This window comes from Saimiri boliviensis, chromosome 9, assembly GCF_048565385.1.
Source record: "Saimiri boliviensis isolate mSaiBol1 chromosome 9, mSaiBol1.pri, whole genome shotgun sequence".
In the NCBI taxonomy this organism is placed as follows: Eukaryota; Metazoa; Chordata; class Mammalia; order Primates; family Cebidae; genus Saimiri; species Saimiri boliviensis.
This window is the reverse complement of record NC_133457.1, coordinates 53,686,208-53,713,738: the sequence shown is the minus strand read 5'-3', so window position 1 is coordinate 53,713,738 and position 27,531 is coordinate 53,686,208. Positions and strand designations below refer to the sequence as shown.

At 38.3% G+C, this 27,531-nt stretch overlaps 1 protein-coding gene across 2 annotated transcripts in view; it reads left to right on the top strand.

Annotated features, from left to right (window-relative positions):
- Window positions 1-27,531, top strand: part of PPP2R3A (protein phosphatase 2 regulatory subunit B''alpha) — a 161,382-nt gene that overhangs the window by 16,422 nt on the left and 117,429 nt on the right. For both annotated transcript variants that reach the window (XM_039461890.2, XM_039461891.2), the window contains exon 2: window positions 23,140-25,575. In XM_039461890.2, coding sequence (XP_039317824.1) covers window positions 23,587-25,575 — 1,989 coding nt within the window. In that variant the 5' untranslated portion in view covers window positions 23,140-23,586. The remainder of the gene's footprint in view (window positions 1-23,139; window positions 25,576-27,531) is intronic.

The window sequence follows — 27,531 nt, the reverse complement described above, 5'->3', positions numbered from 1 at the left end:
TGAAATTGCAGCCACAGAACCCCACTAGAGGTGGTACTTCACATTCGTGTCCTATGGATGTTTTTGGTTAGTTAGGTAGTACTTTTGAGCCTACAGGATCATAACTTTTTGCCTGCATTTGTCTTACAGGCAGATGAGTACTTCATGTACTTTTCCAGTTGCCAAGCTCAGTACAAAAATGAACTAATAACGTTAAATGTGGTAAGATTTCATAGTCATGGTTGGTTAAATAGTGGGCATCAGTGGGGTGAAGAAATAAGATACTAAAGCTGTATCCAGGGCAAGAGCTAAGCAATGGGTTCTGTCAAGGGACACTTGAGGACTGTGAAGACTCAGCTCAAAGTAATCTGCATTTTCTTCTTACAGATATTTCCACTAGGCTTTTGCCACATTTCTCTACCCCAGTTTAATTTGGGGGTGTGCTTCTCACCATCTGACTGTTTAAGAAAATATTATTAAATTTATATTTTATACTGTGCACTGGCTATCTGTTGGGGATATGAGAATGAGTAAATTGTGTGGCTTCCTAACTCATCTGCATCTCCCTGATTCATTACACAGCCACCTGAATCCCATCGTTCTCCTTCCTGAGAAACTGTAACAGTTTTATAAATGCTTAATACTAAAAAGACTTTGCAAATAAATGGAAATTATTTCAAAAAGTTTCTTCTTTTCAGAGCATCTTTGCTTTTGTATTTATGTTTTCTCTAAATCAAATCTTGTGTTTTACTCTTCTGTTAAGTTTCTTTAAGTTGGTTTGTCTTGCCCTGATATTTGTATTTTTCCGCATTTAGAGCCTTCTGCGTTTTCTGTTTGCCTCTTGTTGATTTAATCTCACAGGTCACTTTTTTTTTTAAGTCAAGTTTTATGCTTAGCCTTATGGCATGTTTTGTATGTAATTCTATTTCTCGATATGATGCCACTTGTGAATATGCTTTTAATTATGTCCTAGTCAGTTATATTATTGAACAACCTTATTGTCTTCATTATACTTACAAAGACTGACAATATACTTATAGCCTGAAGTTCAGAGAGAGGTAGCACTTAACATTATTCATTGTTTTTTTAAGAGCCACCTGTAAATTTTGCTCTATTAACTTTATCTGTTATGATTTTCTTTTTACAGCTATTTTATGTGTCACAGTTTATTACTCTCTAATAAATTTATCAGGTTTTCAAACTTTTTGGAAAACAAAATTGGGGTTTAACAGAAATCCACCTTTTTGATCATCCTATCAGGTTACTATAGCAACTTCGGTATTCTATAGATTTTCTCTCCCTCCTTCCCTTTCTGACTACTCTTCCCTTACCCTTCTTTCCTTTCCTATTTTGAGAGTTCCTTCCCTAGAAGTTAAGAAATCTGGAATTTTAGCAGGGATTTAAGAACTGACTACCCCAGCTCCTTTAGCCTTAATGTAGACATAGTGTAAGGCAAAAGAGCTTTGATATTAGAGAAACCTGGGCTCAAATCACACTTCTACTTTTTGAGTATGTAATGAGCAAATTTTGTAATTTCTGTAAGTCTCATTTTTCTTGTCTGTAAAATAGAGATAACACTTCAGTGTTGACATAAGAATTAAATTAGATAATGCATTTAAATACTCAGCACAGTCCTAGTAATATGGTTTGGCTTTGTGTCCCAACCAAATCTCACCTGTAATTGTAGTCCCCAAATGTTGAGGGAGGGACCTGCTGGGAGGCGATTGGATCATGGGGGCAGTTTCCTCCATGCTGTTCTCAAGATAGTGTGTCCTCATGATATTTGATAGTTTTATAAGGAGCTCTTTCAGCTTTGTTTCCTCTCTCTCCTGCTGCCATGTAAGATGTACCTGTTTCCCCTTCCACCATGATTGTAAGTTTCCTGAAGCCTTCCCAGCCATGCAGAACTGTGAGTCAATTTTAAACCTCTGTATTAGTCCATTTTCACGCTGCTGATAAAAACATATCTGAGACTGGGCAATTAACAAAAGAGGTTTAATTGGACTTACAGTTCCACATGTCTGGGGAGGCCTCACAATCATGACAGAAGGCAGGGAGGAACAAGTCACATCTTACATGGATAGTGGCCGGCAAAAAGAGAGGTTGTGCAAAGAAACTCCTGTTTTTTAAAACCATTAGATCTCATGAGGGGCATTCACTGTCATGAGAACAGCACGGGAAAGACCTGCCCCCATGATTCGATCACCTTCCATCAGGTCCCTTCCACAACACCTGGAAATTATGGGAGCTACAAGATGAGATTTGGGTGGGGACACAAAGCCAAACCCTAGCAACCTCTTTCCTTTATAAATTACCCAGTCTCAGGTATTTCTTTATAGCAGTGTGAAAACAGACTTATACACCTAGCATATATAAGTACTTTTAAATGATGATGTAATAATATTAATCTTCTCTTTGAGAGCCCAGTACAAGAAGGGTCAGCATAGCAGCATACCTCTGTCTCTGTCCCAATCCTTCCCATTTTGTTTCTCTCTCTCCCTCACTCGCCCTCTTTCTCTCTCTCACACACACACACTCCTCTCCACCTAAGGAATACAAGCCCAGCATCAGAGGATGCATGCCTAGTTCCCTCCTCCTTGCTGTTTATCTGTTGATGAAGGTAGCATGAATTCCTGCAGAGGGTAGTCTTATACCTAATGTATAACCATTCCTTTCAGCCTGTCAGTGGAGGCATACAGTAAACTTTTTGGTAAATGATGTATCTCCAGACGTGTGGTTGTTAGGATGTACTCTTAGATGTTCTAAAGGCTTAGGATATGACCATGGGTTAAAGTGGCTGAGGGTAGAGAACAAGATCGGCATTATTATTGGTGTGGGAAAAAAGGTCAAGAGAATAAAAGGACAGAATATCAGTTGAATTATTTGTTTGGATACTAAAAATAAGATTTATGACAGAAATAGTGTTGGAGTGACAGCCAGAAGCTAAAATCAAGGAATGAAAGGGAGTGACCTTGGGAAGCCATAAATGACTGCAATAAGGAAGGATAGCAGGCAGTGGAGATGCTATGTGACTCAGAGCAGAGGATTTTTAGAGAGGGCAAAGGGCGGATGATCTGGAAACAGTAGTGAGGAAAAAGAACTTACCGGGTCTCATGTTCTGAGGAGTATGGAGGAGAAAAAGTCATCATCTAAAAGGGATACAGGGAAAGCAGCATTCTCAGCGAAGAGTTCAGTTTCTGTTTAGATATGAAGGTAAAGGAAGTTGAAGAAAGCTTCAGAGGTCAAAAATATGAGGATTTTGCTGATAACTGCTCTTGAGTCCCACGAGGCTCAGCAGAAGGGTTAAGGTTTCAGGAGGTGGAAGGGTAGAGGCTTAGATTTCACCATCAGTCACTATCTTCTCTCCCTTGTATAGATCCTCAATTCCTTTGACCCTCTTTCACTTCAGCAATCTTGCCTGGTTAACCCACAGAGTCAGTTAAATCCAATTCTTTGCTTGTTCTATTCCTGTAAAACCATGCTGCTGAACTTGCCTTACATTAATTATCATAATCTGAAGTGGATCCCTAATGATGCCTGATTATTATAGTAGAATTCTCCAGCCCTTTTTTCTCACTTCATCTCCTCTTAGATGACTATTTCTTCAGTCTCCATGTTGGATATCGTCTCCCTACTCTTCACTCCTAACTGATGGCCTTGCTTGCTGTTTCGCTAAGAAACTGAGTCAGGAAAGAGCTTTATCACCACAGATACCCACTACCTGCAGTAATATCCATATACTCTGCTTTCTTTCCTGTTAGTGTGAAAGAACTACCCTGAGTTCTTTGTAATTCTTTCTCTTGTATCATCAGCTTTCCTTTCTACTATTCTCCTATGCATGGATATATGCTTTCATTTCTTCTGTGTTAAAAATAATCCCTCGACTCTGCTTTCTCCTTTAACTTTTGCCTTATTTCACATAAACATCATAGCAAAACTTATTTTAAAAATTATCGGCCAGGTGCAGTGGCTCATGCCTGCAATCCCAGCATTTTGGGAGGCCAAGTCGGGCGGATCACGAAGTCAGGGGTTCAAGACCAGCCTGGCCAATATGGTGAAACTTCATCTCTGCTAAAAAAAAAAAAAAAAAAAAAAAATTAGCCAGGTGTGATGGAACATGGCTGTAATCCCAGCTACTTGGGAGGCTGAGGCAGGAGAATCACTGGAACCTGGGAGGCAGAGGTTGCAGTGAGCCAAGATCTCACCACTGCACTCCAGCCTGGGCCACAGAGAGAGACTCCATCTAAAAAATATATATATATTTTTTTAAATTACCTATGTTCTGTTGCTTATTTTTCCCTTCCCATTCTTTTTTGAACTGAAGCCAGTCAGACTTCTTCCTCCGTAATTCGAGTAAAACTGTTCTTTTCGGTTATCAGTGATGTCCACATCTGTCATTTCTCAACACCTGTCTAACTTAACATTCAGGAACAGAGTTGGTCGCTCACTTTCTCCTCCTTAAAACACCTTTACTTGGCTTCTAAGATACTTGTCAAGAACTATGAAGGATCTAAGATTTTACTGTGTTTGTATACTAACAAGTTAGTGTGCCACAGTTGCATGTATAATGGTAGAAGACATGAGACTTCTGGATCAGAGACAGAGACAGTTTATTACTTACAGCAATAACATAACCAGAGTATCAGTATTTTTGTACTGGTTTCCTGATTTCTATTTTCCCCAGAGCAATTTGAAGAGGCCAGATGATACCTGTACACACAGTAAGGCTGTGTTATTGGAAGGGAAACTTGATCTTAAGGAACCCAAATCTTTTGTAATGGACAATAAGCAAGCCTGCTCTTTGTTCCAGAAGGAAATATTATCTTTATTATGCTGGACAGTAACCTGTTGCTGTGGAGGGAGACACTGTCTTCCAAGGCTATTCAGTATAAAAACACCTTTGAAAAGATAGGCTGGAACTGTCACGTGTCACATCACTGACTATCAAGAGCATGCCCCACAATATTTGCAGAAACGTGAGAGACGTATGGAGAATTGTATCACAGTAATTCTTCCCTCTCTGGCCATTTTTTATCAGTCTTTTTTGCTGGTTCTTCTTCACTTCCTCATAATTTAGATCTGTACTGTCTAGTACTGTAGCCACTAGCTACATGTAGCTATTTCAATTGGCTGTATTTCAGGTGCTCAATAACCACATGTGGGAAGTGACTACTGTTGCATGGTGCAGACATAAATATTTCATCATCACAGAAAGTTCCATTGGACGGTGCCACTCTGCATGTTTGAAGTGCCCCATGGCTCAGCCTTTGGATATCTCCTCATACAGATGGGTATCTCTGTATTCCATCCCTTGGTGATCTCATCTAGTTTTACTTTAAACTATGACTCCCAAATTTGTGTCAATCCAGATCTGTCCCCTAAACTCCAGGCTCAGTTCTCTAGCAGCCTTCTGGACACCTGTACCTGAACATCTTAATAGGCATCTTAAAATTAACATGTCCAAAACTGAACTACCGATCCTCCTTGCAACCACTACTTCCTCTCTCACAAACAAATCTATTCTTTCTTCAGTCTTTCCAGTCTCAATTAATGGCGTTCTCATCTTCAGTTGTTCAAGGAAAAAAAAAAAAAAAGTTTTTTTAAAAACTCTGAGATTTATTATTGACCTCCCTCTTTTCCATAAAACCCACTCATGTATCCTACTGGCTCCTCTTTGAAAATATATCCAGAATCTGACCACGTTTCACCCTGCCCCTACTACCATAACCTAGTCCAAGCCAGCATCATCTTTTGCCTGGATTATTCTAATAGCCCCCTTTCTGGTCTCCCTCTTCTGCTCTTGTCCCTATAGCTTGCTCTCATCCTAACAGCCAGAATGATTTTGTGAAGAACATCAGGTCATACCATTTCTCTGCTTAAAACTCCTCAGTAGCTTTCCATCTCACTTAGGTAACAGCAAAATCTAGCACACTGGCATTCTCCTTCTTGCTAAAACATTCAAGCTGTACTTCCACCTCAGAGCCTTTATATGTGGTGTCCCTTTTGCTTTCTTTTCCCCTAAGCCACCCACTGAAGACACCAGGCCAGCTGTCTTATAGAATGATCCATATCATGAATTTCTCTGCTTCCTCATGGTATTAACTTATTTCTCTATATCCTGCATTTTCTGGAATTGGACATTAGATGTAAATGGTTGATTGATTAAATATTTTTGGTGAGGAAATACCATCAATGATGCTGCAGTCTTCACACTGAATCATTTTGGGAGACACATATGATGTGATTGTCCCACCATTAGTGATGCCCAGTTTGTCTAACGTGTTAAGGTGGAAAATGTTCATATCTTTCCATTATGTATTTACATTTTCCCCTTTGTGGTTAACAAACTGAAGGGGGAATGTTATTTTTTTTCACTCTGTTATTTTAAGAACACTTTTTACTTTGGAACTGCTTTTTCAAGTAAAACTTTTTTTTTTTTAAGAGAGCCAATATCTAAAACATATAAAAAGCAGAGCTGTTCTTGTTGCAGTAAGAAATGCAGCTTCCAAGGGAACTCTGTCAAGCACAGTTTGTAACCCACAGAGCTTACCCAAACACTTGGGAAAGTGGAGACCCAGAGGATACATGAAGTCTTAAAGCCACCTGGAATCTCATGAGAAAGTACACCTTCTATTAGAGTATACTTTGGGAGTTCTGCCACTTCCTTGGAAAGCTGTGGTTGTGGATGTTCATTAGAATGGGACTTGGTTTTTCCCTGGCAGTCCACCCGCTGTTTTTAGTTGTCTCAGTGCTTTCTTGACATTCTATCTATCTGTTCTGCAGATGTGAAGATTTGAAATTACTTCATTTATAGTATGTGTTGGGTTGCAGTCCTTTTTTGTTTCCCTCTTGGAAATAATTCTTCAGCCACAAAGAATTCCAGATTCAGACATTATTCATCCATGTCTGGAACACAAAAACCTCCTGAACTACCATATGTCTTACCTTCTTTGTACCTTTAAAATATTCAAAATGCTGCCACTGCTGAAGTCAGTTTTCTCATTTGCTCATCGCTTGCTTCGTTTCTGTACCTTACTTACCATACAGCCTAACGTGCCTTACTAGAGAGTTAAATGAGTAAATTTACTGTGCCCATACAATGCCTATAGATTGTATACTATGGATTTTTATTTTCAGGGAAAGGAGTTTCTCTATATTAAGTGGAAGAAAAACAGGCAATAAACTATAATTTAATCTCACTTTTGTTTAAAAAATTATATGCACAAAAATCTCCATGACTGTTTATATGTATATGTATTTTTAAAGTCCAAAAGGATACTTACAAAAATGTTCACATTAATACTACCTCTAGCTGTGATCTTTGCTTTCCTCTGTGTAATTGCTCTGGTATCACTCTCACTTTTGTCTGCAGTTTGTCTTATTTCTGTGGTCATTACTTTTATAAAGGTTAAAACTATTGTTAAAAACAAAAAAACCGTAACTTTGGTTTGTCAATTCCAAACTGCATTGAAGGCAAGTCCAGGCTTTACTCTAGCTTACTGCCATCCATACCATTCTCTGGGATTCTTCTCTTACCATCCCACACAAGCAGCTTTTCCCTGATCTCATGATTCTATTTCTTTTACAGTAGGTTCTTGATCAGCCTCTAGAATTTAGACTCTGAAGACCCTCTCTGCTCACTTCTATCAAAACTATCTTGTCAGGGAAGGGAAGGAGGCTGTAAAAATGATGTTCTAAAAGGAATTGTCCTAGAATGTGATCTTCATCAGGACCCAGGAGGAGCTCAATAAATATCTCTTAAATGAATTTACCTGTTAATTTTAGCTCATGAATTCCTATAAACAAGCCTTGTTTGTTTTCTATAATGCTCTGAAAATTTGGAGTACTTAATATAAACTTAATACAGTCCTTTTAAAAATATATTCATACTTTAGTTAACAAATTTTGATTTCTTGTTAACTTTGACCAGAATTTGTACTTGTACAGGAATTTAGAAAAGGACAGCTCTAGTTTTGCGATAGAGATTAGTCACTTAAGCCCCTGAGCTCCCTTCATTTGTAGCCTTACTGATTCTCTTCTAAACTCTGCGGAGGCCTTCTACCTGGCCTACCCAGCTTCTTCTTGTGTTCTCAAGTCTGTCCTCCACAATGCTGCAAGAGTAATATCCCACAGTGCACATTTGACCTTGTCTCCTCCCCCACCTCCAATGTGTAACTGCCCAGGGGCTTTCTGATGCTCTGTTGCCTTTGCCCCAATCCTTCAGCTTTGGCTCCTGGAAGCCTGTCTTCAAACTTGACACTCAAATAATACCAGGTTCCTGCTAGCTCTCACATATCCCATGCTGCTTTCTGCTTTGCTCCCTCTTCTCACAGGATGTTTTCCCTTTCTTCAGCCAACTACTGCTTCTTTATTCCAGGACTGGGTTTGGCAGATAACCTCTCTGATGTGCCTTCCTTTTGCCTAAAGGTTATGTATCTGCTTTCATGCCTACTCAGATTGTGAGCTGCTTAAGGCATAACCATAGAGTTCATAGTTCTTTATGTTGAAGGGTACCTGGTCTGTGGTGTGACTCAATGTTTATTAAACTATGTTGTAAAATACATGTGTTCTTCTAAGTTGCCTAAATGCATTTTGCCTATAGAATGTTACCTGATTTTTATGTTTGCCTCCAAAATAAGAAAAATACTTAGAAAAGGAAATTGTGTGAACTAAAGTAACTTAAAATACAGCTAGACAGAGACAAAAACTATTGGTGATATTTTGGAATACATAATAAAGAATTTTTTATATTAGAAAATGGTAAAAATTTAACCTCAGATATTCCTTTTGGAGATAGTTCTCAGAGAAATCAGTAGCTTTGCAAATTACATGCATTAAAAATTAATAGCCAGTTTTTCATACTTCTGACATCAAATAATACAAAATAGTTTTCTGGTAAATGTAGCCCTTTCCTAATTCAAACCAAGAAAAAACAAATTTTGCTTTTCTCTAGACCCCAGAGCCATCTTTAATCCTGTTTTTCCTGACGAAAAGATGAAATCCCAGTGAGGGAAGTGACTTGACCAAGTTACCGAGCTGGTCAATGCAGAAGCTGAGATCAGGAGCTCCTGACTGACTCACCTTGTGCTTTTTCCCCTCAGCCACATTTTCTGTTTCTCCACTGTGGTAAAAATAAAAGTAAGTTTTTAAGTACTTCCTAATTCCCATGTGCTCAAATCAGGTCTGCTGCTGAATGTTTTTATATTACCCTTAGCTTCATTCAGACATTAGCCCTAAACTAAAGCATTAATTGTTCTTTGATACCCATATATACCATTTCTTTAAGCATCAGAAAATCTTTTCTGTAAGAGATGTTTTATTTTCTCAACTATATTAATTTTATTTTTATTTATTTTATTTTAAATTTCTCAACTCTTTTTGAAGTGGACACAACAAATAAAATATTCCAGGTCTCCTTTTTTGTTCCACAAATAGGCCTTACAGTACATTTTTGGTATTCCTTTAAACTGTTCTGTTGGAAGCAGTTTCCACACTGAGTCATCGCCCCAACATTGCCTATGTTTTCCAGGCAAAGTAATAGTTTTATTATTTCTAAATGACTCATTACTTCTGAATCATGACATGTCCATGTTAAATAAAAAAGTTTTTGAGACAATTTTCTAGTTTTTTCTGCTCTCAGTCTTCAAGTGATCCACCTAAATGACATGGACATTCAGTCAACTCTGTCTTTTGTCTATGATTGATGTTGATCATTTCTTCTTGAACCCTTTCATTAGCTGAGATAAGCAGTGGAATTTCTTTACCTCATACTCTGCTCCAGATGTTTCCTGAAGTGGAACAAATAAATAGCAACAAAGTATGTGTAACACGATTCTACAATTTCCATCATTACATTAATGTTTAAGATTATATTAACTTCCCAAATTTCTCCATGAAATTAGGGAGAGACACCCAGAAAAGTGTATCTCTAATGTTTGCAGGGAGATGAATTCAGCTTCAGTCATGGACATTCAGGAGAAAATATTCCCCATGTAGTTGGATATACTTGGCAGTGAAGAGACAGGAATTAAATATTTGAGAGGAAGCACCAGATAAAGGTTTTAAAGCCACAAGAGTGGACAAGATTGAGCATATGTAGGATGCAAAAGGGGGCAAAGGACAAAACTCTAGGAAGGCTGGCACATAGAGGACAAGAAGAGAGATGCAAGAAAGGAAACAGACAGTGAATTTTCAAAGGGCAGGTGGAGAACCAGACAAATACATCCCAGGAGTCAAGAGAGGAAAGTGTTTCATTCTTTTCAGCTATAAAACCATTGAAAATCCTTATGACCTTAGGATAAGCAAAGATCTTAAGGTAGTATATACAAATGTTTTAACTCTAAAAGAAAATAATGATTAATTGGATTGATGAAAATTAATTCACAGGATTAAAACCTCCTACTCTTCAAAAGCCACTGCTGAGAAAATGGAAAGAGAAGCCACAGACTAGGAAATAATGTCTGTGGGGTTTTTTGTTTGTTTTGTTTTGTTTTGTTTTTTAGAGACAGGGTTTGACTACATTGGCCAGGCTGGGCTTGAACACCTGACTTCATGATCCACCCACCTTAGCCTCCCAAAGTACTGGGATTACAGGCCAGAGCCACTGCATCCAGCCAAGGACCTGTGTTTAAAATATATACATATATATATATATATATATATATATATATATATATATATATAAAATGAACCCTTAGAATTCAGTAATAAAAGATTCTGTATAGACACTTTACAAAAGAAGATATCTATGAATTTTTAATAAGCATATGAAAAAATAGTCAACATCATTAGTCGGCAGGGAAATGCAAATTAAAACCACAGTGGGTTACCACGTCACACTCACTAAGATGGCTAAAATTGACAAGTATCTGAAAGGATGCAGAGCTACTAGAGCTCTCAGGTGCTGCTGCTAAGGGTATAAAATGGTAGAACCACACTGGAAAACAGTTTTGCAGGTTCTTATAAAGTTAAATGTACATTTATCATGATGAAGTAATTCTATTGCTGATTACCCAAAAGAAATGAACACATATTCACAAAAAGATATTTTTACTTGATTGTTCATAGTAGCTTTAATTCATAATAACCTAAACTAGAAACAGCTCAAATGTCCATGAGCTATATGAATATACCAGAATGTGTTTTATCTATTCAAAAAATGGATAAAACACATTCTGGTATATTCATACAGTAGAATACTACTCAGCAGCAAAAAGGAATGTATGATTGATAACAGATAGTAAAACGGATAAATCTTAAAACTAAGTGCTAAATGAGAGAAGCCAGAGAGAAAAGTACATATATAACTATGTTAATATGAAGATCTAGAACTGGCAAAACTTAATCTATAGTAATAGAAATCAGATCCGTGGTTGTTGGATATTGTGGGTGAGGGAAATTGGGAAAGGGCCTACAGATAATTTTGCAGTGTTAAAAATGTTCTTTTTTAAGGCAGTGGTTACATGGCTCTTGTCAAATCTCATTGGACTGCATACTTAATATGTTTTTATTGTATGTAAATTATCAGTAAAGTTGATTTCAGAATAAAAGTGAAGCTCTAAAAAGCTGAGGGGAAGCTCTGTGTTCGTGGGCAGCATTTGTCAATTAGTGGACTTCACTGTAAGGTGATCATGTAGCTAGGTGATGTTTCTGTTTCTCCAGAAAAAGATTATTTTTAATCCACAGTGGGTCCTAGGAGCTGGAAGTAGTAAGCCTGGTTTTTGGTGACCTGGTTTCTGGCCTCTTTTATTTTCAATCCTTTACTGCTGTCTTTGTCTGATGCCCCTGATGTTGGTGTTTTTCTGGTTCACCTTTTTCCTCTCAGCACATAAACTTTCTATTTTCAGCAGGGTGAAAGAAGGATGATTTTCTGAGTTTGTGGAGTTGGGTAGGGAGAACTAACTATTCTTTTACAGATGACTTTTAAATAGCCCTCTATGTTCAGTCCTCTACCCTACTCCATTTTCTGTGGTACCTGCTACCAACAAACCTTGCCTTTCTTTGGGTTGTGCAGGGTAAATTGGTTTGCTTGCCATCAGTAAACTGAGTCACTTATCATTCCTTCTTCTCCTTTCTGTCTTCATATATAGTGATCTGGGATTACAGGTGTCTCCTAGGTTTTTAAAGATGGAGTTTGCCTTCCTGTTTCTCGTTCTTCTTGTTTGGAGGAGACCTTAAAACTGTGAAACCCATGCTGTACATTTTCAACCTTACCAATACCACACTCCTTAATACTTCTCCAAACACACAAGCCTTTTTCTATCTCTTCTTCCTTCATAGAATTCCTTTTTGTTTACAAGGCCCAGTCCAACCCAGTTTTACCTGATAAGGCTCTTATCTTTCAAAATCCAGTGCTTCTCCATCCTAACTTTCCTTATCTGCTGCTTCTAAACCATTGTTTCATAGCAGATCTGCTTCATTAGGAATTGCCACATAGCAGTTTATTGTGGAATTTTCCATAGTCTCTGGAAAGTACTTGTTAGAGTAATCGTAATCTGCTTAAAGTGATGGTAATGGTAAGTGCCTGATAAATATTTGCTGAATGAACTCTGAAGATGCATATGAACCACTTAGCCAGAAATTAGGAAAACAGATTCTGGCCTTTTGTGTAGATGAAAGGACCAGTAGAGACCAAAGGCCTGGGGGGTGGGGCTGGCAGCATGCCACAGACCTGAGGTGGCGTAAATATACACATTCAGAACAATTATTATTTCCCAAGTAGTCTTTTTTACTAGCGGCATAAAGGAGACTATAATAGATATTTAGATTGAAATTTTTTCTTTTTCTTTTTTTTTTTTTTTTTTTTTTTTGAGACAGTTTCGCTCTTGTTACCCAGGCTGGTGTGCAATGGCGCGATCTCGGCTCACCGCAACCTCCGCCTCCTGGGTTCAGGCAATTCTCCTGCCTCAGCCTCCTGAGTAGCTGGGATTACAGGCACACGCCACCATGCCCAGCTAATTTTTTGTATTTTTAGTAGAGACGGGGTTTCACCGTGTTGACCAGGACGGTCTCGATCTCTTGACCTCGTGATCCACCCGCCTCAGCCTCCCAAAGTGCTGGGATTACAGGCTTGAGCCACAGTGCCCGGCCTCTTTTTTTTTTTTTTTTTTCAAAGATGGGTTTTCACCATGATGGCCAGTTTGGTCTTGAACTCCTGACCTCAGGTGATCCACCCACCTTGGCCTCCCAAAGTGGTAGGATTACAGGCATGAGCCACCACACCTGGCCTTAGATTGAAATTTTTTCTATTTTATATCAAGATTATAAAACACTCATTATTTCATGTACCATTAAGAAAGAAAAAACTCTATTGACTATGATAGAATGCTTATCATCTAGAACTTTTTTTACTTATTGAAGGAGTTCTGTGGACTTATGTTGACAGATTTTTTTTTTTTTTTTTTTTTTTTGAAACGGAGTCCTACTCTGTCGCCCAGACTGGAGTGCAATGGTGAAATCTCAGCTCACTGCAGCCTTCAGCTCCTGGGCTCCAGCCATTCTCCTGCCTCAGTCTCCCAAGTAGCTGGAATTACAGGCATGCACCACCATGCCCAGCTAATTTTTGTATTTTTAGTAGAGATGGGGTCTCACCATGTTGGCAAGGCTGGTTGTGAACTCCTGGCCTCAGGTAATCTGCTCACCTTGGCCTCCCAAAATGCAGGATTATAGGCATGAGGCACTGCACCCAGCCTGACACATATTTTTAATTATATATCACTCTTGTGCATACATAAATAAAATACAGTGGAAATAATTGGTTAAAATATTTCTAGAATTTCTTCCATCCAGATTCAGACTCTTTAAAATCACTTTTTAATTTAGAGCCACCTATGTTCATGCTTTCTTTCTCTGCCATCCAGAGTATTTTAGTGATGAAGCATTTCATTTCTTTTTTGAGACAGAGTCTCGCTCTATCGACAGGCTGGAGTGCAATGGTGTCACCTTGGCTCACTGCAACCTCTGACTCCCTGGTTCAAACGATTCTACTGCCTCAGCCTCCCCAGTAACTGGGATTATAGGCACATGCCACCATGCCCAGCTAATTTTTATGTTTTTAGTAGAGACGGGGTTTCACCATGTTGGCCAGGATGTTCTCAATCTCCTGACCGCATAATCGGCCTGCCTCAGCCTCCCTAAATGCTGGGATTACAGGCATGAGCTACTGTGCCCAGCCAAAGCCTTTCTTAAAAGAGTCTTCTGCTATGATCTTTGGGAATTTTCTGCCTAGACATTCTGCATTTTTTTTTTTATGATGGTGTTTTCTTAATCTTACTAGAGTGTGTTCAATAAATGACAACTGTGTCACAGTTCTGCCTGGCCAATAGGGGTTTTAAGATGCTACCAACTAAGATGTATTTCCATTTCAGTGATGCTAAAATGTCCCCAAAAATATATTTTAGAATTGAAAAATACTGTAGCTCAATAATTAATGTGATTCTGGCACCAAAAACTTTCTCTTTGTACCTATTACTTGAAGACTGCTGCTTTTTAAAAATGTATTTATAACCAAACTTTTCTTCTAAAATACTGCTTTTTGTGTGAAAATTTTCAAGGTTTTCTTTTCCACTTTGAGTTTTCTTGTCTTCTCATTTATTTTGCTTAAAGTTAGCAGAGGCACTTTTATCTTTATCAACTTTTAAAAGAAGCGTGATGAAAAAATAGACTGTCTACATCTCAAATGATTTAATGAAGTCTCCGCTAATATGCAGAGAAATATTTGTTGGTTAATCTAAGAATTAGAGTCAAAGTGTATTGCATAAACAGATGTCATCCTAGTGGGAGATTTTTAGTAAACTGCTAAGGGACTTTTTCTCTCCTTTGCTCCTTCCTGGTCAACATTATTCAATCAATAAACATTACCTCATACTTCTCCTGTGAGTGCTTACACCTACTTGAATCTCTTGCTGCAATTCTTTTTGTATTCCAGCCTTCATGAGAAGCCCTGGATCAATCCAGTCATTTGTACCATCTCTATTTCTACATCAATCCTGCTGAATGTTTCACGATCTGTCCTTACTTTTGCCTGTTTCTAATCAGATACTCCTTATTTTCATCTATTTCGGATTTTCACTATCTTCCCAAATTCCTTAATACCTCTCCTGTCTCCTAATCTTTAATAAATAATTTTACTTTCAGTTTCACTGAGAAAAGTAGAAGCTGTCATGGAAAAAAAAAATCCTTATATTCTTCTTCCATCTATAAATTGGTTTCTTTCCTCCTGCCTCACTGGGAAAGGTACCCACCTTCCTCTGAGACTAATCCCCTCACCGAGGCTTTGGCTACTAGTTCCTGTGTCCTCAAAGCTTCCACTGCATCTTTCCCTTCAACATGTACACAAGCTCAAATATCTTCTATCCTTTAAGAAAAAATTCATATCTCCATTCTCTTCTAGCTGACATTTTATAGCCCTCCTTTTCTTAGCAAAAAAAAACTGGTGGAAAATCTGGTCTACCTACACCACTTCTTTTGACACCAAGTCCCTGAAATTGCACTTGATAGGGGTACCAGCAACCTTCATTTTGGCAAATCAAGTTTTTGTTTTTCCTTGATCACTTAGTAACATACAATGCTGGTGACCTCCATTTGGAAAGCCCCTTTTTCAGTCTCCATAAAACTGCTTTCTCCTGGTTTTCTTATCTTTTTCTCTTTCTTAGGCTCCTTCTAACTGTCCTGTGGCCACCCCCACACAAAACAAAAACAAAAAGTCTGTCTTTGAAGTAGCAAGACAAGTCTCCCAGTACTTAAGCCAGAAACCCAAGATTCCTCCCTGTCAACTTTCCCCTCCTGCCGTTCTGTGGATTCTTGGGCTAGTTCTGTGGATTCTTGGGCTAATCTAATCGGTGCCCTCCTCTTTGTTATTACTGTCACCTACTTGATAGATTTTTATAATGACCTCCTAATTGATTTCTAAGTCTTTAGTCTGGTTCCTCTCTATCTATCCTCCACTCAAGTGCTACAGTGATCTTTCTATAACAAATCTCATCACGTTACTCTAGCCTAAAAGTCTTTGTTTTTCTCATAGCTTTCAGAATAAAGTTCAGACTCCTAAGTTTAAGCATACAAGGCCAACTGTGGTTTAGTGCCTGCTGCTCTCTTTTCCTGCCCTCTTGCTTGTCTCTACACTCCCCCCAGTGAAACTAGCTGGAACTACTTGTACTTCGGGACTCACTGTGCTGTGTTCTGTCTCTCTGCCTTCACTTATGTTTCCCTCTACCTGGAGTATTCTTCCCTTCCTTTTTGTCTAAGTAGCTCTCATTGATCCTTCAAAATTATGTACCTACATTGCTATATTTTTGGGAAGCTTTTCTTGACTCTTCAGTCTGATTTAGATGCTCCCTCTCAAAACAGACAGAACGGGAAGAAAGGCTTCACAAGTGAACAATGACAAAATGTCTAATAGGTGAGTGAGAAGATATTCAGGCTTACCAGCATTCGAGGAAATGAAGGTTAAAACAATGTACTTCCATTTTTTCATCAATCAAATTACAAAAAATTTAAAGAGAGGAATCAGTCCAGGAAAACATGGGGAAACAGGCTGTCTCCTAGACTGGCGCTACATATCTAATGACCTTTTTTGAAAAAGTATATACACATACACACCTTTTGACTCAGCATTTTACTATTAAGAAAATATAGCTATATAAAGTATATGTAAAAGAATGTTTATCACTGCTTATTTGAAAACAAACAGTAAATAACCTAAATCTTCAGCAATAACAGATGGCTAAATGAATTATTTTATTTATATGACAGAATGTTATTTTTTCATTAAAATGATTTATGTCTATTTTGACATGGAAGTAAGTTATAGTATGGTCCAAATTTTGTAAAAAAAAAAAAAATCTTTATAATTTTTCATAAGAGAAAGTTAAAGTATATTCATAAGAATATCAACAGTGTTTATTTCTACTTGTGAATACATCTTTTCTGAAGAGAACATTTATTAATTGTGGGAGCAAAATGGGAGAAATTTGCCCTCACTCCTGATAGCTGCTGTGCTTGCTTGCTTCTATCCCTGCCTTCATTAAACATTGAGCACTCTGAAGACCATCACTATATGTCATTTGGCATCATTCTCCCAGGATCTGGCACAGAGTAGGAAATGTTTGGTAAGTGAATTAGAGCAATAACAGCAATAATATTTATTGTGCATTTCCTGTGTCTTAGGTATTGCCGTAAGCATCTGACATGTGTTAACTTAATCTTCATGAGATGGTTATTATTATTCTCTCCATTTCGCAGTTGGAACAGACTGACAGGGTTAATCAGCTTGTATTAGGCCACACTCGCAGGATTGGAATTCAAACCCATGCAGTCTAGCTTTCTCTTAGACTTAGAATAGCATTGTGGTTCCAAGTTAGGTTGGATCTCTGATTGAAAATAGTTGGATTTGATTTCATGTCTAAGATTCCATCTGGTTAACTGAACATCAGTTGAATTATGGTCTGAACAAAAAGGCAGAATTTGACACCCATAGGTGTGAAATACCAGGGAAAGTAATCTTTGATGCTTTGGCTTTTTTTTTTTAATCAAATGATTTTAGACTCGAAATTTCTCATAAGTAGTTGGTGGCTCTCCTTGGGGTTTGGTTTTCTACTATTGATGTCCTTTCAAAACATACTCAAAGACCTAAATTTGTGATTTGTTCTTTAAGTCTTACCCCCATTCCCTTTTTCTTTCTCAGCAAGATGACTCATGAAAAGTTCATCAGATTTTATTTTTAAAACTCAGTAGTGTTCATTTTTGCCATATCTTTTTCTTCATATTTTCTTTTAAAGAATTTCTGAAAGCTGCTTTGTTATTTAAAACCGTACTCTCTGGCTGGGCACAGTGGCTCACACCTGTAATCTCAGCACTTTGGGAGGGCAAGGCGGGTAGATCACGAGGTCAGGAGTTCGAGACCAGCCTGGCCAAGATGGTGAAACTCCATCTCTACTAAAAATACAAAAATTAGCTGGGCATGATGATGGGCTCCTGTAATCTCAGCTACTCAGAAGATTGAGGCAGGGAAATGCTTGAATACAGGCGGCAGAGGTTACAGTGAGCCAAGATCACACCACTGCACTCTAGCCTGGGCAACAGAGTGAGACTCCGTCTCAAAACAAAACAAAACAAAAAAACAACAACAAAAAATAAAGCTATACTCTTTCATATGGTAGCCACTAGCTTCATGTGGGTATTTTAATTAAGATTAATTAAAATAGCCCAAAGATTTAAACAGGTACCTCTCCAAAGATGACATGGGGCTGGTCAATAAACACATGAAAAGATGTTCAACATCAGTAGCTGTTAGGGAACTGTAAGTTAAAACCACAGTGAGATATCCTTACACACCAATTAGAATGGCTAAAATAGAAAATACTGGCAGTACCACACATGCTAACAAAGATGTGGAATCAACCACATCTCTCATATGTTGCTGGTGGGAATGTAAAATGGTATAGCTACTCTGGTAAACAGTTTGGCAGTTTCTCATAAGGTTCAAGATATACTTTCTATAGAACCCAGCATTCACACTTGTATTTACCCAAGAGAAATGGAAACTATATTCACACAAAGCCTCTGTACTAATATTCATAGCAGTTTTGTTTGTAATAAGCCAAAACTGGAAACAACATAAATACCCTTTAATGGGCAAATGGGTGAACAGTGATAGATCCATGAAATGGAATACCACTCAGCAAGAAAAAGGAATGAACTGTTGATACATGTGGTAATGTGAGTGAATCTCAGAAACATTAAGTGAAAGAAGCCAGTCTCAGAAGATTACTACTGTATGACTGCATATGTAAAACATTTTTTTACATTATAAAATTATAGTGGGGGAAAATAGATCAGCGTTTGCTGGGAATTACAGACAGGGTGAGCGTGTGGCTACAAAAGGGTAGTATGAGGAATTTTTTAGGGGGTGATGGGAAAGTTCTGTATTCTGATTGTGGCAGTAGTTATTATACAAGAAAAGAGGGAGAAAAAAAGAGGGTGAGTGCATGTAAAACTGGTAAAATCCAAATAAGGTCTGTAGTCGATAGTACCAATGGCAGTTTCCTGGTTTTGATCACTGTACTATGGTGATGTAGGGTGTCATCACTGGGGGAAACTGGGGAAAGACTTCACAGGAACTCTCTGTGCTTTTTTAACTTCTTTGTGAGTCTAAAATGACTTCAAAGTTTAAAGTTGTTGTTTTTTTTTTTAAATCAAAATTCCATTCTTCAGTTGCACTAGCCTCATTTAAAGCACGCAGTAGCGCCATGTGGCTAATGTGCCATGTTGGTTAGTGCAGATAAAGAATATTCCCACCAATGCAGGAAGTTTTATTGGACAGCACATGTCTGACTTTAGCCAGTGTTTTTCCTTCCTTGACTGTTTCAAATTCCAATATAACAGGAATACTTTCTTGTACTTTCTGTCACATTACCTTATTGACTAGTTGTTTTGGTTATATTCAGAACTAAATACTTCCCCTCTTTATTTATTTTGAAATTTTAGAGAAAAACAGTTGTTTTTATGTCAAGAATTTTTTTGGCCAGGCTCAGTGGCTCATGCCTGTAATCCAAAACTTTGGGAGGCCAAGGCAGACAGATCACCTGAGGTCAGGAGTTTGAGACCAGCCTGGCCAACATGGTGGTACCCTGTCTCTACTAAAAATACAAAATTAGCCAGGTATGATAGCACATGCCTGTAGTCCCAGCTACTTGGGAGCCTGAGACAGGAGAATTGCTTGAACCCAGGAGGCAGAGGCCACAGTGAGCTGAGATGGCGCAACTGCACTCTATCCTTGGCAAGACAGAGCAAGACTCCATCTCAAAAAAAAAAAAAAAAAAACAGCCGGGCGCGGTGGCTCAAGCCTGTAATCCCAGCACTTTGGGAGGCTGAGGTGGGTGGATCACGAGGTCAAGAGATCGAGACCATCCTGGTCAGCATGGTGAAACCCCGTCTCTACTAAAAATACAAAAAATTAGCTGGGCATGGTGGCACGTGCCTGTAATCCCAGCTACTCAGGAGGCTGAGGCAGCACAATTGCCTGAACCCAGGAGGCGGAGGTTGCGGTGAGCCGAGATCGCGCCATTGCACTCCAGCCTGGGTAAACAAGAGCGAAACCCTGTCTCAGAAAAAAAAAAAAAAAAAAAAAAAAAGGCATTTTTGGACACATGTTTTAATAAGCATTTGGATATTTAAGTTTTCCAACATTTATGTATTTTGCCTCTGGACCAGTTTTATAACTGGATTAGGAAATAATCCCAATCTCTCATATAGTTTTCCTACTATACTTTATCAACACTATCCTTTGCGTTTACCTTTCCTTTTATCTTTACCCAAAAGCCCTTTCAAAATCTTGGACTTCTCTAAAAAGGTCTGTTTCTTCCCTGTGTTTTGGATATACATCTCTTGAAAAGGTAGCGTGACCATATTCTCATCTTTTGTTCTATAACATTTTTCCTCTTTGGCTTTTTTATATTTTCACTTAAGAATTACTAGTCACCTCCTTTACTTTGAAGTTTTTTTCCAATTCAGCTTCATCTACCTTGCGTGATCTCTAATTTTATAGTTTTATATAAACCACCACTTGAGATTTGAAGACAAGGAAGTGGACGATGAGACAATAGGTTAAGATCCATTTATATAGCAACAAAGCTAAGATACTGGGGGACAAGAAGAATGAGATGTGACCCACCGGAGGAAAACTACAGAGAGATAAAAGAGTATCAGAATTCAGATTTATATCTCCCTGGGTGAAAAATCTGAATATTGTAATGATGTCAGTATTCCTTCAAAATAATTTATAAGTTTGTTAAAATTGTAATCAAAGTCCAGTAGTATTTTTCTTGAAATTGACAGTTCAACAATTCATCTAGAAGACCATCAAAGAACATTTAGAGGATAAAAAAAGACTCATATCAGTTAACAGGGTAGAAAAGAAAAGAAAAAGAATCAGAACTAGGGATTGAGGAGGCAATGCTAGGTAGTAAAACTTAATAAACAGTAATTTACAATAGTGTAGTACTGGTACAAAAACATAGTAATTACTGGATCCAAAGAACCAGGAAATATAGTCTAGCCAGTATAAGAATTCAAAACAAGAAAGTATTCTTCATGAATTAATTAATTGTACTAATTGATTCTGTATTCAGTAAGTCTCTAATACCTAAATGGGCAACAAATAAAACTAGTTTACCCAAGAACAATAAATAGGCAAAATGAATCATTTTCCATTATTAAATAAAATGTGAAAACAATGAGGTACTGTTTCTCATTATTAAATGAGTAAAGATTTTCTTTTTTTTTTTTTTTTTTTTTTTTTTGAGACCAAGTCGCAATCTGTTGCCAGGCTGGAGTGCAGTGGCATGATCTCAGCTTACTGCAACCTCCACCTCCCGGGTTCAAGAGATTCTCCTGCCTCAGTCTCCTGAATTGCTGGGACTACAGGTGTCCACCGCCACACCCAGCTAATTTTTTGTATTTTAGTAGAGACGGGGTTTCACCATATTGGCCAGAATGGTCTCAATCTCCTGACCTCACGATCCGCCATCCTCGGCCTTCCAAGGTGCTGGGATTACAGGCATGAGCCACCGTGCCTGGCAGATTTTCATTCTTATGACACCAGTGTAGTGATGGTGCAGTGAAAGTAATACCTTACTTCACTCCTTCCCATCATTGCCTCATTGTACCATCCTAGATCAAGTAGTATCCTACTTCTGTCCTCCTACATTCTACCTTCAGCAAATCATGTTGGCTGTACCTTTGAAGTATAGACAGCATCTAAGTATCCCCACAACTGTTATCCAAGCCTCCCAGCCTTCTTGCCGGCCTATTGAAGTAGGCCCTAACATGTTTCCATGCTTCTTATCTTGCTACTCTGAAGTCTCTGAACATAACAGCTAAAATTACCAATTTAAAATGGAAATGTGATCATGTCATTCTTCTGCTCAGTAGCCACCAGTTGTTTCCCAGCTCACTTAGGGTTAAGACCAATAAAACTTAACAGTTAAGACCACAGTGCTCTACAGACTCTGCATGCTTTAGACTCCCACCTTTCCTTTCTGGCTATGTCATCTCCCACATTGTCCCCTTGCTCCACCCACTTTGGTTTCTTTGCCATTCTTTTAGTAAATAATATATGCTCCACTCTAGGGCCTTTGCACTTAAGGTTGTTCTGCCCTGGAGGATATACCTCATAATACCTCCTTGGCCTGCTCCCTCTCTTCTTTCAGGTCTTTGCTCTTCAGATGTCAGTTAGTCTTCTCTGACCCCTCTTCATAAACAGCACCCTCCCAACCTTTCTAAACCCTTGCCCTGCATCGTTTTTCTCCTTAACACATGCCACCATATGATAAGTTTATATGTTTAACTTATATATTGGGTTTTCTTCCCTTTGTTTGATTTGCTGCTTTATCACTAGCATTTACAAAGAGGCTGGTATACACAGTAGGTGGTCAGTATTTGTTGAATAAATACATTGACAAAACCTTCTTGGAAAGCAACTATAGTATGTTTTAAAAGCCATTTAAAAAAAAAAGTGATGAGTAAATTCTGTCCACTTGATGCAGAAAAGAGAGAGATATCTGCATGGGGCAGGGTCTGGGAGATGAGATCAAGATCAATAATGAAAGCTGGTTTTTCTCTCAGTAAGCAAGGAGAAAATTATGGGAGAACTAAGTGTAGAGGAAGTTTGAGACTCAAGAACAGGTACTAGGTGTTGATAATCTTTGAGAAGACTAAATTGATGGAAGCAAAAGGTTGGTGCAGGGGCATAGTAGAAAATGCGATTCTAGATGGATGGGCACAGGTGTTGAGGGACTTAAAAGTAAGTCAAAAGAAGTAGACTTGTTATGATCCATGAGGAGATCAGAAGTGTGAATTCTTAAGCTGTGAGGGATGAGAATGCCGTATAAATCTAAGCTTCTTAGTATCATGTAAGGAGCGTACAATAAGAAATTCATCTCAGAGGTAAATGTGACAAGGCAGTGTTGAGGTAATATTACTCTAGGCAGTAAGGAGTGTAAGGTGTGATGAAACAAAGGCATGAGTTGAATATCAGCTGTAAAGGGTATGGCAGATAATAAGGCTTGGTGATTAACTGCATATGGGATGCAAAGAAAGAGGAAATTAAAAGTTCCAGTATTAAAAAATATTTCCTTTTAATTATTTTCTCTTTTATTACAGGTTTCTTTGTCATTCGCAGAAAAATGGATCATTTAAACCTTTGGAGGACTCAGTTACCACAGTACTTCTCTACTACCAACTAAGATTTATGACAGTAAATTTCTAACAGCAAATTTCCATGTTATAGAACCGTTGAAGAACTAAAAGAGGATATTCTTTCATCAAAATAATTCTATGGTATCATGATATTACTAAATAAAATTTAAAAGCACAGTTAGTAAATTATTTAATTTGCTAGTACAAGCACACATGTGCATCAGCTACTGTATTCTGATAGTTACCAAACCTCAAATATAAATGGTTTGCCTTCAAGGCAAAAGCCATTATATATGAAAGAAACCACTGAACATTGTTATTAAATATACTTTCAGCTAAGTGTCATTTAGGAGAATTCATGAAGCAAGTTCTAGAAAGTTCCAAGTCCAAACAGTAAGTGGATTTGATATTATGGCAGCAACTTACAGACTTGTGGTTAGTACTGTGAACCACTATAGCAGCGTGGTGATAGACCGACGTTTTGAGCAAGCTATACATTATTGCACTGGAACCTGCCACACTTTCACACATGGAGTTGACTGCATTGTGGTACATCATAGTGTTTGTGCAGACCTCTTGCACATCCCTGTGTCTCAGTTCAAAGATGCAGATCTGAACTCTATGTTTCTACCCCATGAAAATGGGCTTTCCTCAGCTGAAGGAGACTATCCCCAACAGGCCTTCACAGGCATACCCAGGGTCAAGAGAGGATCTACATTTCAGAATACCTGCAACTTAAAGGACATTGCAGGAGAAGCAATCAGTTTTGCCAGTGGGAAAATAAAAGAATTCTCCCTTGAAAAACTCAAAAACTCTAACCATGCAGCTTACAAAAAGGGAAGGAAAGTTAAGTCTGACTCATTTAATAGGAGGTCAGTTGATTTAGACTTGCTTTGTGGCCATTATAACAACGATGGGAACACCCCGTCTTTTGGTTTACTGCGGAGTTCTTCAGTTGAGGAAAAACCTTTGTCTCATAGAAACTCGCTTGATACGAACCTGACTTCCATGTTTCTTCAAAACTTCTCTGAAGAAGACTTGGTTACTCAGATTTTGGAAAAACATAAAATAGATAATTTTTCTTCTGGGACAGACATAAAGATGTGCTTGGACATCTTGTTGAAATGCTCCGAGGATTTGAAAAAATGCACAGACATCATAAAACAATGCATAAAGAAAAAGTCAGGGAGTAGCATCAGTGAAGGAAGTGATAATGATACAATTTCTAGCTCTGAAGCTGTGTATATGAATGTAATGACCAGGTTAGCATCATATCTGAAAAAGTTACCATTTGAATTCATGCAGTCTGGGAATCATGAGGCTCTAGATTTCACAGAACTGATTAGTAATATGCCTACCTTACAGTTGACTCCCTTCTCCCCAGTATTTGGCACTGAACAACCCCCTAAATATGAAGATGTTGTCCAGCTCTCGGCTTCTGACTCTGGACAATTTCAGACTGTTGAATTGCAAGATGACAAGCCTAATTCCAGGAAAATGGACACTATACAATCCATTCCAAACAACTCCGCAGATTCCTTATATAACTTAGAGGTAAATGATCCTAGAACTCTAAACGCTGTCCAGGTTCAATCACAGTCATTAACCATGAACCCTTTAGAAAATATTTCTTCTGGAGACTTAATGGAAACTCTTTATATTGAAGAAGAGTTAGATGGAAAGAAAGCGTTAGATAAAGAACAACAGACAGAGAATGGACCCAGTCATGAGTTGTTAAACGAACGTAGAGCAGAATTTCCAGAACATGCTACTCATCTTAAAAAATGTCCTGCCTCAGTGCAAAATGAAATTGGTAAGATATTTGAGAAATCATTTGTTCATCTGCCTAAAGAAGACTGTAAATCAAAAATTTCTAAAGTCGAAGAGGGAGATCAGAGAGATTTTACAAATTCCAATAGCCAAGAAGAAATAGATAAATTGTTAATGGATTTGGAATCATTTTCACAGAAGATGGAGACTTCTCTAAGAGAGCCACTTGCAAAGGGTAAAAACTCTAATTCTTTAAATAGTCACAGTCAGTTGACTGGTCAGACCCTTGTAGATCTTGAGCCTAAATCTAAAGTCTCTTCACCTGTAGAAAAAGTCTCACCTTCCTGTCTAACAAGGATTATTGAAACCAATGGACACAAAATAGAGGAAGAAGATCGAGCCCTCTTATTGCGAATCCTGGAAAGCATTGAAGACTTTGCTCAAGAACTAGTTGAATGCAAATCAAGCAGAGGGAGCCTATCTCAAGAAAAGGAAATGATGCAAATTTTACAGGAAACCTTGACAACTTCCTCCCAGGCCAATTTATCAGTCTGTAGAAGTCCTGTTGGTGATAAAGCCAATGATACTACTTCAGCAGTTTTGATTCAGCAGACTCCAGAGGTGATCAAGGTAAGACCCAGCAATTTTGAGCACTAGGAACTCTTCAAAAAATGTTTTAGTGTTTGAAAATTTTATGAAAAGAAACTATTTTCTGTTGCCCATTTTTTGTTCTAAAGCTCCTGTCCTACACTAGGAATGATCTCACTCTGCTAAGAGCCAGCAAAAAGCAAAGATTTTACAAGATGATAAAGGGGGGAAAAAAGCAAAGACTTTAGACTTAAACAGACTGGTTTCTACAGCCCTCCCCATACCCTTCATCATCTCCCCAGCTCCGTGACCAAAGAAAAATTACTTAGCTTTAATATCCTTATCTTTATGGTGGACATACTAATGATCAAAATAACTCATGTGAAACATAAGCAAGGTCCCTTAAACAAAGTAGGCATTTAATATTAGTCCTCACCTTCCCCAGCCAACGAAGAGACCAGTTGTTACTGCATGCCTATGTAGACCTGTGTAAGGTTAGAGTACAAAAGAAGACATGATTCTTTTTTTTTTTTTTTTTTTTTTTTTTTTTTTTGAGACGGAGTTTCGCCCTTTTTACCCAGGCTGGAGTGCAATGGCGCGATCTCGGCTCACCGCAACCTCCGCCTCCTGGGGTCAGGCAATTCTCCTGCCTCAGCCTCCTGAGTAGCTGGGATTACAGGCACGTGCCACCATGCCCAGCTAATTTTTTGCACTTTTAGTAGAGACGGGGTTTCACCATGTTGACTAGGATGGTCTCGATCTCTCAACCTCGTGATCCACCCGCCTCGGCCTCCCAAAGTGCTGGGATTACAGGCTTGAGCCACCGCGCCCAGCGCGAAGACATGATTCTTAAAGAGCTTTAAATCCACTTGTAGAGACAAAACTAACATGTCTGAAACAGTTCATGAGCATGTAAACACCATTCTGAAAGTATTGTCTTAACAGTAGACCTTCAAAAAAGGTAAAGACTAAAGAGTAAGATTTGATTCTCCAGGCAACTGAGAATAAATAATCAATCTAGAATCATAGAAGTATTTTCAAAAGGTTTTTAATCTATCCCCCTACTGAAAGCACTGCTTTTGAATACTCTCAGAAAGGTAGTTGTCTTCCTATTTTGTTTACATATGTGTGTCTTAGCACAAGATTATTCCTTGTTCATTTTGTAAGTCCAGCATAGGTTAGCAAGAGGCTCTGCCCTACTTCACTCAAGCACCCAGGCTGATGGAGCCTCCATGTTCTTACTGCTGCCCAATTGACCTATCTGGAATATGTGACTTACGAGTTCGCTGAAGGAGGGCAACAAAGGGGTGATGCTTTTAATTGCCTTGTCCCAAACTTGAACACACTTCGTTTCTGCTCACAGTACAATGATTCCCAACCTAAAATCTGAGAAACATAGAAAAGCGCATGGAATATTTGTTAAGCACTGCCTCTACCACATGAATGAGCTATATGTATCAACATGTATGAATTCACAGACATAAAGCCAGATCTACAAAAGCAAGTTGTAAAATAAGGATATGAATCATTTTGAGATACATACATTTTTACATAAAGTATGAGGAAATACATGGATACACAAAATACAATGTTAATGGTTAATCTTGGAGGAAGGGAGATGCAACTGAGGAAGGGCGTAAAGGGGGCCTGAATAGTATTAGTCATTGGGGTAGTAAACATGTAACTGTTTTGTCATGTTGTTCTTATGCTTTTTTATATTCTTAAATATTAGTAATTTTTAAAAAAACTAATTGGATATTTGAGATGGTATTTATGTGGCCAAGTTAAAATACAAGTTGCATATTAGGCGGCTTCTCGTTACAACTTTCATTTGAGCGAGGTGGGTGGTGGGAGGGGGTGCGGGGAGGGAATGCATATTGTCATCAGGTGAATCTTTCCCTGGTACCGGTTGAGCATCCAAAATCCAAAGTGCTCCAAAATTTGAAACTCTCTGGTCAGCATGATGACACAAGCAGAAAATTCTGCACCTGCCTTTGT